The sequence below is a fragment of the Nelumbo lutea genome, chromosome 4, assembly GCF_056320005.1.
Source record: "Nelumbo lutea isolate HS-2025 chromosome 4, American lotus-T2T, whole genome shotgun sequence".
Taxonomy (NCBI): Eukaryota; Viridiplantae; Streptophyta; class Magnoliopsida; order Proteales; family Nelumbonaceae; genus Nelumbo; species Nelumbo lutea.
In genome coordinates, this window is record NC_142687.1 from 5,689,291 (window position 1) to 5,703,722 (window position 14,432).

Here is a 14,432-nt window from a genome sequence, read left to right on the forward strand (position 1 = left end):
AATAATCTTGAAAAATAATTTCTAATTTTTGTTAATTTACAGAATAAAATCTTAAAAGTACGTTATATATCTTAATAATTAAAAAATATGAATTTAGTATGATATGTATTTCAGAAATTCCAATGGATCTGATATATTTTAAATTAATATTATATTTTTTCTATAAATGATTAATTAATACTTTAATTTATAACAAATAGAAAAATATTTGTTATTTACAAAATCAACTAAATTTATTTCAGTAACTAGTGTGATCATTAAATTAGTAACTAATATAAGTAATTCATCTATACTATTTAAAGCAAATGCTTGCATTGGTAATATAGTAATTTTATATTTGTATTAGTAACTTTCTAGAAGTTGTATAGTTATTAGCCAGCATATTAAGAATTTAAGACTAAGTTGGCCTTTTGTTACAAAAAATATAAAATAATTGATATATTAATTAAAATATAATAGTTGCATTCCACATTCTCAGTAATTAACTAAATAATAATAGATTTTTAGATTAATTATATATTTCTAAAATTATTAACTAGTAATAAATTAAATAATAACATATTAATGGCTTTATGAATGTAGTAGTTTGTAAAAGCCATCACCGATGTTTGTAGGCTTATCAATGGGTTGGGCAGGACCCGAATTGATTAGGTCAGTTTAATTCTTGATATATTATTCCGATATATATATATATATATATAAAAGGTCCATCGAATGATACCCAATTGTTTCAAGAATAATTCAACTTTAGATCTAAAACTACAGACCTTAATGGGTCTGATTTGGTTCCGGGTCTTAATATTTCTTATCGGGTCTGTTATGGTTCTACCTAAACCACACCCAGACCCGACCCGTTGACAGAACTAATATTCATGTTTTGATCATTAAAATTGAAGCAAATGTTATTGCTCGATTTTAGAATGCTGAACTATTATCGCCTGTCAATCTGTTAAGAGGAGCGTCACGAATACCTGGTCTGAGGTAATATTGATTTTTCAAGTGGACCAGTGTCAAAATGTAATTTGGCCGAGGCCCATGGTCAAGTTCCCGGTTGACTGAGGGGGTTGATTGATCAAGACTCAAAGTCAAAACCTTCCCGGTTAGGCGGTAAGTACTTTGCAAGGCATTTATTTATTTGTTTTTTTGTTTTTGCTGTTATTACCAGGAAACCGGATCTGGGCGCCCCCAACGACCTTACAGGCTATTACCAAAAAAACCCGACCTTACAGGCACATTACAACATGATTAAGAACATTTTCCTACTTATAGTTATTATTCACGGGAGATGTTGTCAATGTATAATGAATTGTGCATGTGAGGTCGGTCCGTAAGGGGCAGATCCCAATTCAATTCCTATTACAGTTCTCGGTTCATTTTCAAATTGAATATTGCAAACAAAAACATGGAAAAGAAAAGCTCGCTTGACTGGCTACTAACTTCTGCAATGCCTTTCATTTTGATTCAAATGACATGCGATCTAACTTCTGTAATGCCTTTTTGTTAAAATTTGCATTCTTCTCTTGAATTAGTAGGAAAAAAAGAAAAAAAAAAACACTTTGAGGAATCATATGAAAAAAATGCCCCACAAAAGATGAAAGAGAAAAAAATATACCAACCTACGAAACAAGATCAACACATGTTTTCGTCTTTCGGACGATCTGATCAGGGATCCGCTGGCTGGAAGTGACAAGAATTAATAAATCTTCATTTTCTTCACGTGCCGATCCTATCGAGATTTTCCGACACGGTTTTCATCCTTGGTCTCACCTCCGGATCTGGTTCCGTGCATGCGAGAGCCGCATGAAACACCGCGAGCACTTCCTTCTTTGCATGCACTTCCTTGAGCAGCATGGGGTCCACCATCTCCGACAACAGGTTCTCCTCTTCAAATCCCTTCCTCACCCATCTCACCAGATCCGTGGTCGCACCGGTCGCTGTTGATGTGGTCGGAGATGAGAATTCCGGAGACTTCCCGGTCAGCATTTCGAGCAATACGACACCATACGAGTATACATCCCACTTCTGGGTGGGTCGGCTACCTGCCAGCCGAGCTTCAGGGGCCTTGTAATTGTTGACTCGCTCCGCTGGGGAAGGTTTGATATAAGGGAGAGCTCCACCCATAAGGCCCCCGGCACCAGATGAAGTGGCACCATCGCCGGCGATGCTGATCAATCGGTTGAGTCCAAAATCGGAAATGTATGGTTGGAAATCTGTGTCAAGGAGGATGTTGGAGGGCTTAATGTCTCCGTGGACGAATTTCCGTGGGTTGCATTCGTGGAGGTAAGCCAGGCCCCGAGCCGTTCCCTTGGCAATCTTCAAGCGGGTCGACCAGGGCAAAGTCGTAGACGGTTGGCCACTCTTCCCTGAAACAGTTCTGCTGAGTTAGGTGGGTTCTCCATGAAAAAAGATTTAAAATACCTCTCTCTCTCGCGATCGTTCGCTCTCACTCTCGTACACAGGCACATGCAGGTGAGTTAAAAAATATAATGTTAAACAAATCGATTCAACCATTTTAATGTGCTTACCACCAACTCACAGGAAATGAGAATTGAGAAGAGATCTATAAATATTAATTGTCTGCTGTTCAATAGTAAATAACTGGGTTGACCGTTGACACAATAAAGATGCATAGCCTCCAATTTAATCAAGTTTTATAATGTGCAGGTGGGCCATTTATAATGGTTGGCGTTTGCGGGTTGTGTATAAGTGTTCATACATGTCATGCAGCCCCAGAACCTAGCACTATTATAATTGTTGATTGCTTGTCCCCCCTCCCTCCCTCCCTCCCTCCTCTCTTAACCCCCACCTACTCACCACTAAAGAAAAAACAAAAAAAAAAAAAAAAAAAAAAATCTATCCACATTCGCGAGTGAACCAGAGGAGCAAGTAGCGCTTACCCATGACAAAATGAAAAATGGTTATGGATCGGCCAAGAATGATCCAATTTCTTGTTTTGTTTTTTCTTTTTCAATTTCCATCAGATCAATTCGCTCACCGTGTTTCAGGAGGGTTGATCAAATCGATTCAATCATTCAAACGAAAACTTAGGAGGTAGGAGATTAAAAAAAAAAAAAAAGGTAGTTTACAAAACCCCTGTACTATGCGGTCTGTGACAAAGACCCCCTTATTTTGTTTTACGACAAAAACTTCCCTGTACTATGACCGTTAGTCAAAGACTCCCTTTCGTTAGCCTTTCGTCCAAAAAGACGTTACGGTATTTTTTAATCTCTATATTATTCTGACGAGAAAAAACACTGCTCATCTTTCCAGCGGCGGATGGGCGGTAATCCCCTCTACCTCGCCCTGCTGATGGTTCAATTCAACTATCGCCGTTGACGTACCGTGTAAGTTAGCTCGCTTCATATAGAAAAGGGAAAAAAGCCCTAGTTTCCACTTCTTCAGAAACTCTGCTAGGCTAGCTAGGTCGGGAATGGCTTCTTCGAAACTCCAGCTCTAGAGAAGATCATCAAGAATTGTTCCTGGAGGAAACACTCCAAGCTAGTTCATGAATGCAAATTTGTAATCGAGAAATTAGCTTCTCCCGAAAAGTTTTCTACTCCGGACAGTTCAGTCCCCGGTCCGTAGGGAAGTCCGACACGGATGGAAGCATGACACAGTTTGTCCAGGGGATCATTACCAAGATCATGCAAGACATCGATCTGGTTTTGAATCCTTCCACCCCAGGGAACCACCGCTGGGTGCCCATGATGGTGCATTTGAGACTACGACCGTCGAAACCACCAACCCGACAGATTTGTTGGATTCAACGGACAAGGACATGTTGGATGGCAAGTATTGGGAAATCAGTATGTATAAGACTGCTTTGAAAGGGAGAAAGGGGGACCTGAGCCGGATCTGAAGAAACAGTAATGAAGAGAGAGAGAGATCGGGATTGAATTAAATGGGTTCAATCCCGATGCTGTTAAGGGGAAGGGGAAGAAGAAAGATGGGGGGAAAGAGAGGGAGAGGGATAGAAATGTGAAGGAATCTGTAGTAGAGGGGATTATCGCCCATCATCCGCCTCTACTGTTAGTGCATCGGGGAAGATAAACAGTGTTTTTTTCGTCAAAAAGGTAGTATGGGGATTAAAAAAAATACTGCAACCGTATTTTTGGATCAAAGGCTAACGGAAGGGGGTTTTTGCCTCACGGTCATAATACAGGGGGTCTTTGTCACAAAACAAAATACAGGGGGACTTTGTCACAGACCCCATAACCATATTATGGTGGAGTCGTTGTAATTTAACCAAAAAACAATGTAAAAGTGAGAAATCTATCTAAAGATTCTACTCTATAAATTTGCGTGGGTACAGATAGATGCCTAACTTTCTTCTCTTTGATAGATGCTTAACTTTCGAGTTCGCTTTGGTTCCCTTAAAGTTAAAAAGAGGGAAGAGTGCTTTTGATGGTGGATCAACCCTTTTTTTCCTTGTGGGTCAACCTTAACGGGTCCAATAAAAGATTAATGACAGAATGCCACACAAAACCAGCTGGTGTGATGTGATGATCTTCTCTCTGTAAGATCCCATCTGTCGTTCTCCGCACCAAGCATGGAATGACGACAACGAATAGATCATTTATGACGATACTATCCTACCGTTTAAATAGTATCCAATGGTCATTGTTGTCATCGACAACCGCGTAGTTGGCCCACCGATCAAAATATTTCAGAACCCGACCTTGGCTTGTAATATAGCCAACGTCCAACCAACGGTCACTATCGTTCTATGGAATCCATTTTTGCTTCGACAGCAGATGTAGATCATATCTACGAGTCTATCACATGGGCTCATTAATTGAATTTCTTGAGTTCTCCTTACTTGCTTACTCCACTAGTCCACAGAGAGAGGGAGAGAGAGGGTTCAGAATTTGAGAGCAAAATAAAAAAAAGGTCAAAAAACTTACCACGAATAGCAGAAGCCAAACTTCCATTTGAGATGAAATCAGATATGAGAAGCTTTTCATCAGCAGCCCAGTAATAAGCCCTTAACCTTACAATATTGGGGTGCTTAACGCGTCCGATCGCCTGTATCTCCGCTGCAAATTCTTTATACCTCTGTCCATCAGCTTCACCCAATCTCCTCACCGCCACGGGAACTCCATTATTCAGCACCACCTTGTAAACAATTCCCAATCCGCTCTTCCCCAATACATACGCCGACGCTCTCAAAAGCTCATCCAATTCGAACGTAAATCCCTTATCGATAGCAACCAGTTCACCTTCTCCTCCTCCCCCTCCCCCACTACTACTTCCTCCCTTATCAGACTCCACTTCTGAGTCGTTACTCGAGAACGAATTCCAACATGCGCCAGAACAGAACTTTTTGCCCTCGCCGCCACCGAATTTTCCTTTACCGGTGCAGCTGCAACTGTCGGAATCTTTTCTCTTCCAGTATATGTAGACGATGAGCAAGCCAATGACCGCGACTCCGGCGGCGTCTGCAACGGCGATTAATATTATGAAACCTGGTTTTAGCCCTTTCTTTGGATTGGTATCAGGTACCGTTTCCCGATTCTGCTGGTCTACTGGAGAACTCTTTGGCGGATTCCCGCTGCAAGGTGTTTGGAGAGGAAATCCACACAAGGAAGGGTTGTTAAGGAATGCGGTCGGCCCTTGATTTTCAAAAGTGCCGGCCTGAGGGATTTGTCCGCTGAGGTTGTTATGTCTAAGATCGAAGCTTACCGTCACCGGCAGTTTGCCAAGTGATCTTGGGATCTCGCCGGAAAAATGATTGAAAGAGAGGTTTAGAGTCCCGGACAGTGATTTCAAATCGCCGAGATCAGGTGGGATCGATCCGTTGAATTCGTTTGACGATAAATCGAGTTGAACCAAGTTGTCGAGATTGGGCCAAATTCCGTCGGGAATCTCGCCGGAGAATTTGTTACCGGAGAGAACAAGCCTCTGCAGCTGACGGCAATTCGCAAGGTCACTCGAGAGGGATCCGGAAAGCGAGTTTTGCGAAAGATCAAGGTTCTGAAGGCGGGGGAGATGGCAGACCGAAGGCGGAAGCGGACCAGATAGATTGTTACCGTAGAGGAAGATACTGTGGAGAGAGGTAGCGTTGAAGAGCTGAAGAGGAATGGAACCGTAGAAGCGGTTGCCGTGGAGGTTGAGTCTGCGGAGAAAGATAAGAGCTCCGAGCTCGGAGGGTATGTAGCCGCGGAGATTCTGTCCGGAGATGGCGATTGCGACGACGCGAGGGTCGGAGTATCCGGCGACATTCATGCAGGAAATCCCGGACCAGTGGCATGGATCGGTGTCGTTTTCGTTCCAGGTGGAGAATGCGGAGACGTCTGACGCTTGGTCGACGGCAGACTTCAAAGCCAGAAGGGAGAGACCGTCGGGGGACAGAGAGATGGCAAAATTAGGGTTTTGGAGCAGCAGAAAAAGAAAGAAGAGTAGAAAGAGCTTCATCTTGTGCCGGATTCCCAATCTGCGCAGAAAATCATTAATGGAAGGATGGCTCGTAATTGTGGAAGGTTGGGAGTTTACACAGACGAATAAGAAGGGGGAGTGTGTGCGGGTTGGTGGCCTTCCCTTTAATATTTATTGCCCGTTTGACTAGAGAAAGAAACGGTAAGAACTAGAGAGAGAGAGGGGGCGAGATTTGATTGCGCGATCCACCTCCCGCCAAAAGGAGATCGACGGAAAGGGAGTAGAAGCAAAGCAAGGCCTTCAAATGATGATGACGGAGACATCGATCGATTGTTAGAAAAATTGGAATTGAATAAAAAAATCACAGCCGTTGAGCTGAGTTGAGTCACTGAGTGTAGCGTAACGGTTTGTAACCGGTTCGGTCATCGGTGGTGTTGTGTTTGGGAATGGGGAGGTGAAACTGGAACCGGAAGCCGGAAGCCGGAAACAGACAGACAGAAAAATTCACCTTCGGGGGAGCTGGGTGTATGTTTTGGTAGAATAGAAGTATAGAACAAACGTGCTTTCCTTTTCCATCGTACGAATGCATACGGTTAAGCGCGTAATAGTAAGAGTTGGGCCGGCCCTGTTCTGTTCGGTAGCGGTAGCCCAATCTCCTTCCATGTGGCGCATTACGACTGGTCCCGTTGGACTGAACTAACCCATGTGGCTATATGTCGGTCTGAACCCAAGCCCAAATGGAAGGAGGAGATGAGATCCAGGGGCTCTTACTTGTCAGCAGGACTAAGAACTAACCGTCCAATCACTGAAACCCCATATGCATGACAGCATGAGATATGTGACGCATCGGAACTATATCTTCTATCAGTCTCGGTTATCGGTCCATGTGCTACACTTGTGATTTTCGGACTAATAACTTATCCCCCATCTATGGACTACGAACTACGAAGAGAGAGAGAGAGACTGTAGTTGATATGTAATGTTTTTCCAGGTAACGTAGATCGTATTTCCCTGGGCATATCGTGGAGATGGGAAGGAATGTCAAGTGGCAATATATTTTCCTAAAATTAATAAATGGGTTATGGGGCAGTTGGGGAGTGGAGAAGACTGGAGAGGATTAGCAAATCAAATCAAGTAATAATTACAGAGAGGCATGCGTCACTTTCACTAATTTGATAATTTCTATTTCTCATCGTAGCACTAGCACTTAAGACTTAAAAGTTGCTTCATCGCTAATTTCTTACTGTTGATTATTGCGAGTAAGCGTAGAGAAGATGGCATAAGAGGAAGGAATCTCACAAACAATCATGAAAAATATGCTTAGAAGCTACAAAAGTAGAAGAATAAAAAAAAGTACAAGAATAAAGAAGCATTGTTGCTGTATATTTTGTTTGTCCAGCTTGTGCATTACCTTTTGACTTTGTTTCAAAGCACTTGCTGGTACTCTTCTGTCTTTGTTTGTTTGGTTATCCATAGGGCTGTTCATAACAATACTCAAACCGACTAAACCGACTAATTTGGTCCGATTCAATCTGAGTTGATCGATTTTTTTTTAATATCAGTTGGTTACGGGTTATAAAAAATATAAACCGATAGTTCGGTTTGATTTTGGTTTTTATGTATGAAAGTCGAAATCGAACCAACCCGATATATATTATATATATTTGATATATTTCAGTTTTAATATATATTTGTGGAAATATATATATATATATATATATATATATTAGCTTTATTTCAGAAATATACATATTATATATAATATATAAAGTATCAGTTTTAATCCATCAAATCATTTTTAATTTTCAGCCATCCAGCCTTTGTTTTATTAGACTTGAATCCTTTACTATTTACATACATCCATAGAATCATTTACAAAATCAACCCAAACCGACCAAATCGATTTTATTTAGTACTGGGTCGGTTTCAGTTTTATTTATAGATAAACTGACCAGATTGGGTCAGTTGAAAAAATGTCAATAAATCGACCCAACCCGAATCGTAAACAGCCCTACTTATCTCTATTACTCCAAAATATATATCACCACCATGTGATGGTTGTTTTGTATAATTACTAATAATAGCAACCATCTAACAAGTAATAAGTAATAACCACTTCAATCGGTACCGGGTCCACCACCATTTCCTCAACCCAAATATATTACAAAGTTGCTGTTCCAGTCTTCCAGAAGCTGAGCTCATACAATACTCACCAGCAGATCCGATTATACTCCAACTCAATAAAACCTGATAACGCTGATTTATAAGCTGAAGTTAAAACATCCCTTCCTTGATCTTGGGTAAATAGAGACAGGAATGACTTTTGTATGTTTTGAATATATATTAATTGGGCCCGTTATTTTGCAAGCTTTCAAGAAAAGATTCTTCTTTTTATGTCTCCATTAAACAAGAGAAAAAACCCAGGAGACAGCGTAGCATGGAAGCAATATTGGGGTTTGTTCATTTTTTGTATAATCTCTACACATAGAACAATTGAAACAATTATGGGGCAAGACCAATCATGATATGCCACATCAGCTTCACGTGAAGAGAACTGATGTGGCTTATCTCTATTAGGAGTAGGATTTATAGACGATTAGAATAAATAAAATTATAGCTCCTATATGAAGGTGTAGGTCTTATATCTATAACTTGGAGACATGTCCTGTTTCTCGAGGACAGCGACTCACCGTCGAAATTATTCCAATCTAAAAGATTGGCGAACCGTGTTCTTACACCAATATCACTTGACCCTCAATATATTTTGTCTTCTTTGTTCTTTATTGCATCTGTGTGTGTGTTATAGGTTGTGAAAAATACAGAGTGAAAAAAAAAACCTAAGAAATCATCAGCATGATGATGACAAAGAATAACAATATAAACTAGTTAGTAGTGACATGTATCCTGCACCACTTAATACATTGCTCATGAGAAAAAGGCAAAATTGGAATTTCTTTTGAATTGAACATGGAGCTTCACTAATAAATGGTCTACAAATTTCACTTCGCAAGCTAATAGGAGAATTCGAGATCTCTAAATAACAAACTTCCTCTCAAGCTCCTGTTACCTCAACCTTTTTTCTGTTCCACAGTACCTGGAACTACTGGACAGTATTTGTAGTGGAGTTCTAAAATATGGCTTCTTCAATCCATTTAGACAGTGTACACGGGTGTGTATGTGTATATGTGTATGTTGTATAAGAGAGAGAGAGAGAATTGACATATGATAATGATAGTGTGGGACAATGCCTAAACATGGATACTAATACAATCACAAATATGGGAAATGGGGATACTATTCTTCGTCATCATCTAAGCATTATCCCGACTATATGGGATCAGCTACATGAATCCTGTTTCACTATTTCCTACTGTTCAGTGCCATACATACAGCCATACAGGTATTAGTCTCCCATATAATATGCTTATACCATGCGTCTATATCTTAGTTTTTAAAACTAAATATAATTTCTCACTCATGTCCTTCCAAATGTAATTAAATTTTTAACATGTTTCTATACCATGCTTCTATATCTTAGTATCCAGTATTATAGTTTTTTTTTTTTAACTGCAAGTTAAAGTGTTTCATTAATTAAAACAAAGAAAGTACAAAGCCAGCCCCTATACAGGTAACTGGACATAACCATATCTGAACCTATACCAAAATTACAACCAATATTATAACCTTCTATAGCTTTACAAAAAGAAAACCAGTCATAAAAGGGTGATCCGCCAACCAAGATACACCATCCCAACATCTTTACAACCACCTCCCCTACATTCTGCCTTCCTTCAAATACTCTACCATTTTTTTTTACACCACCATCCACACTGCCCAAAAAACCATTGCTGGAATAATGCTCCAAGTCACCTTATCAGCCTTACTCAAACCCCTCAGGTACCAAGCATCCATAAAGCTCTTCACATCAACTGGGAAACACATCTTAACACCAAATAGATCAAGCCTTTTGTTCCAAATCCAATAGACAAAATCCCAACTCAATCAAAGATGGTGGTTTCCTTACTTCTGCTGCACATGGGACAACCGGAATCTGCCACTCATAAGCCTCTTCGGGAATTGGGATCTGCTCTCACATAGGGTGACTCACAACCACCTCACAGGCACATCCCACTGTGCATTGGGAATATCCCTCATAAATAATCACACAAATACGGGAGATGTCACTGATGCACGGTGGGATGTATCTTGAGGTCGGTGTGAGGCGCCATGCGTGAAGAGCAGATCCGGTTTTTTCTGTCACCAAAGTGCTTTTTGATGCAACATCAGAATATCAGTGCTACTAACGAATTCAAATCTACCCCTATCTGCTCTTCATACGTGGGTGCCTCAGAGTCACATCCACCATGCATTGGGAACATCTCCTGTGAATGATGATTTATAAGTACGAGAGATGTTTCCAATACATAGTAGGATGTGCGTGTGAAATTGTGTGAGGTGCTTTGTGTGAGGAGCAGATCTGGTCTTCCTATTGCATGGCGTCCCAAAAACATCCCACTCAATGAGGGGCCACCAGCTGTCCTCCCACAAGTACTCTACCCTTAGTACATGCAGAGTTAATGGGACGGCCGTTAGCTCTAAATCTACACCCAAAACCAAACTCTCGACTTGGACCTAGGGCTGTTCACGGGTTGGGTTGGGTCGGTTTTGCTGATGTTTTTCCAACCGACCCGACCTGGTCAGGTTACCTAAAATTGAAACCAAAACCGGCCCTGTGTTAAGCAAAACTGACTTGATCGGTTTGAGTCGATTTGGGTTGGTTTCGGCTCTACGTAGTGGTGACTCAATTGCTGTTCATTCATGGCTCTACATTCCCAAAGGAAGCCGGCATTTCCTTAATGTTTTGTGACCCATCTATGGATCCAAATTTTGTGGAGGGAGCAGGGTTTAAGAGTACTATTTGCTGGAGTAAGATTTCAATCTGCAGGAAACTATATAGTGGATGGATCAAACTATCAAAACCAGCTAGATCCAACAAAAGCGAAGAAGATGCTCTCTGCTACTGTAGATAAGTAGTGGTGAAATACTGAAATTTAAGGTAAACATTTATTCATATACTCTTTTTTTATTCACTGATGGAGTGATGGGTCTTGGGTCACCTTTAATGTTTACAACATACCTCCTGATGAACTCAATAGTGATGAACTAAGTAGGTTGTAACTACTAATTTTTCTTTTTATTCATCATATAAAACATGAAAATGGTAATTGATGTTGTCTGATCCAAGGTGTCCTGAACTAACATTGAAGTTAGATAATCGTGTCAACTGGCGAAGCCAATGTGAAAGGACGAAACCGCACAGCAAGATCTGAAACTAAGAAAGTGATCAAAAGCCCGAGGAGTTATTCCCCGGGTAGACACTCCAATGCTCAAGTCAATAAGAAGAATGGGAGGTCGTACTGAGTAGTTGAGAGAAACGTATTGGTCTGACCAGAATAACGATATGGAGTCTGAAGAGTCAAAAAGTCCTTTATCTTGAGTGGAGGTTACCTACTTATAGCTAAAAATCCATGTATGATTCGGATGAGGCTTTTGGGGTTGTCGGCATGAGGTTATCCACCGAGGTCTTCGGGATAAGACCTGATTCCCGATGGAACTGTCCTTATCCGTGCAGGGCTCTCCTTTCTTGGTCATGTTTATCCTTCCTACATGGTGTTGATGTGGCCGAAGAGATAAGGCAACCGTGGAGGTGACACGTGGCACTTGTTTTTGCTAAGCAGAAAATGGTACTTGTGTTTTGAAAAACATACTTCCTAAAAATTTTTACCCAAACAGTTTTTAAAGCAAAAAAACCAATGAAAAGTATTTTATACATTTTTTACTTTGATATTTTTAAAAGATTGTCTAGATTGCCGTAACAGTAGTCTGATTTCACAATTGGGTTGTGTCAAATAGAACTTACTGAAATCCAGTTAATTTTTAATCTTATCCAAGTTATCAACGCAAATAACTTGTCATCTTATCCATCTGGATTAGACATTTCTCCAGACTGGATTTTGTTATTTTAAGCAATCCAAACAATTTTTCACATGGTTAGATGGATAGGGTCATCTAATTTGTTTGCCCCATTTATGGTCCATTTGGTAGGAGTCTCCTCATGATTGTTAACCTTGTCCATCTTGTTAAGTTAGATTAATTATCATGAAACTCTTGCCTCTTTTGTGGCTCTGTCTACCTGTTAATATGGAGCTTTGGTTTAGAAAAAAAGATTACTTGATTGACTAATGGGGTCATATTTTGTGGAATCAAATGAGTTTATGCAGTTCCAGTGTTCTTTTGACCATTTTCCCTATCACCACAGACGAGCCATCTGTTCAAGATGGTTCTAGAGAAGCAGAGGTTTAGCCCCTTTGTTGTTACCTGCAGATATATGGTATTGGCATCAACCTTACAGTGTAATGCCAATTAGTCAACTGACTGGTCAGTTGATTCTCATAAAAAAAAAAAAAAAAACTGACTACTCAGTTGAGATCAAGGTTTGATGTATCGAACTACCGATATGATACCCCGTGTTGTATTGTATCAGCAGGGTTCTGATACACCTTTTTAAAGGGATTTTCAGGAATCCTTTTGTTTTATTTATTAAATGATACATATAAATAATTTTGAAAAAAACTAAAAAAAACAAAAAGTGAATAGTTTAAAGCACTGATACGCACTTGCTGATACATAGAGGTGTATCATACTTTGAACCACGGTTCAGTCATAAAAAAAACCTGACTAGTCAGTTGAGGGCCAGATTAAATGCATCACTCACTAGTTGGTCAACACTCATGTTGCGGTTATCTAGGATGAATAAGTATCAACTAGGTCAACTAGTCAATTAATGATTAGGTAACCTATTCAACCACAAAATCATTTTAAATATTTATTTGGTTGTTTTCTTATTATTTGAAACAATATAGGGTCTTTGTATGTTGGTATACTCATGAGGTTGCTTTAAGTATTTGTGATGGAACATGATTGGATGATTGTATATAAAATAGAAAAAAAGGCATAAAATAAAAGAAGGTAGTGGATGAATTCTTTTAGCTTCTTCCAAACAATGGTGTGTTGATATGGAGTTGCCACAAACAAGCAACACATTGGGTAGTTGAGGGTGTACTCTTTTTGGTAAACGAAGGCTTTTATTCCCTATCCGGCCTAACTTCTTACATGGTTGCAATCTATATCAGCTTATTTATGAGATTGCATCAATATCATAAATTTAGAGCATTTCTTTTTTTTTCATTAACTAGTTAGTGCCAAGGCCCCAACTAGTCAGCTCATCAACTAGAGAGGCTAAAAAGAACAGTCAATTCCTCACCACATTTGCCCCATAGAAGCCGATCTCCTATCCAAATGGCCTAATCATGTTTTAAAATGTCAAACTGACGTTAAAAATGCCGCAACAAGTTTATGCTATCTTCTGCGATGATACCAGAATCTATTGAACAAGTTGGCTGAACTGAAAAGTGATTTTTTTTGGGTAGAATACTTAAACCTCCCTTGATATTTCATCTAAATAGTAATACTATAACATCCCCTCACTTTTTAAATTGGACTTGGACCTTCTCTCTCAATTTTAGGATCAGATTGACATGAAATTAATTCAAAGAAAAAAAACCATCATCTTCAATCTTGGAACAGTGAACTTGGTTGTTCATATCACTGCTGTATCCAATTTCAGCCAATGAAGTTCTAATAACATCTCACACAAGGGCATTTTTTGAGATCGACTTCTATCAGGACAAATGTGTGTCCACACCATTCTAACAGCTTTTCGCAATTTTGCATTGGGAGGCATTCTCAATGTAAAGCAATAAAAGCTCCTCGAATGGACTTTGCCCCGACTGAAGCCGAACTCACATTTTTCTTCACTCCGAAAATCAATTCTCATCTTGTGATGAAATGATCAAATCAACGAAATACAGCTCCTGAAAAAGGAAAAAACTAACTTGTGTTCCAAACGCTGGAATCAGTTAACCAAATCACAGAGGAAAGAAGTAAATTGTGAGAGACTATGGCACAAAACACGTTCATTGAACAAGATGTGACCC

General features: G+C 39.8%; 1 protein-coding gene across 1 annotated transcript; it reads right to left on the reverse strand.

Moving 5' to 3' along the window:
- Positions 1 to 1,426: 1,426 nt before the first annotated feature.
- On the reverse strand, positions 1,427 to 7,440 carry LOC148853570 (Leucine-rich repeat protein kinase family protein). The gene is made up of 2 exons (XM_088940866.1): positions 4,905 to 7,440; positions 1,427 to 2,363 (listed from the first exon to the last, which is right to left on the reverse strand). The coding sequence occupies exons 1-2, from the start codon at positions 6,412 to 6,414 to the stop codon at positions 1,714 to 1,716; spliced, it is 2,160 nt and encodes a 719-aa protein (XP_088796992.1). The 5' UTR covers positions 6,415 to 7,440; the 3' UTR covers positions 1,427 to 1,713.
- Positions 7,441 to 14,432: the final 6,992 nt, after the last annotated feature.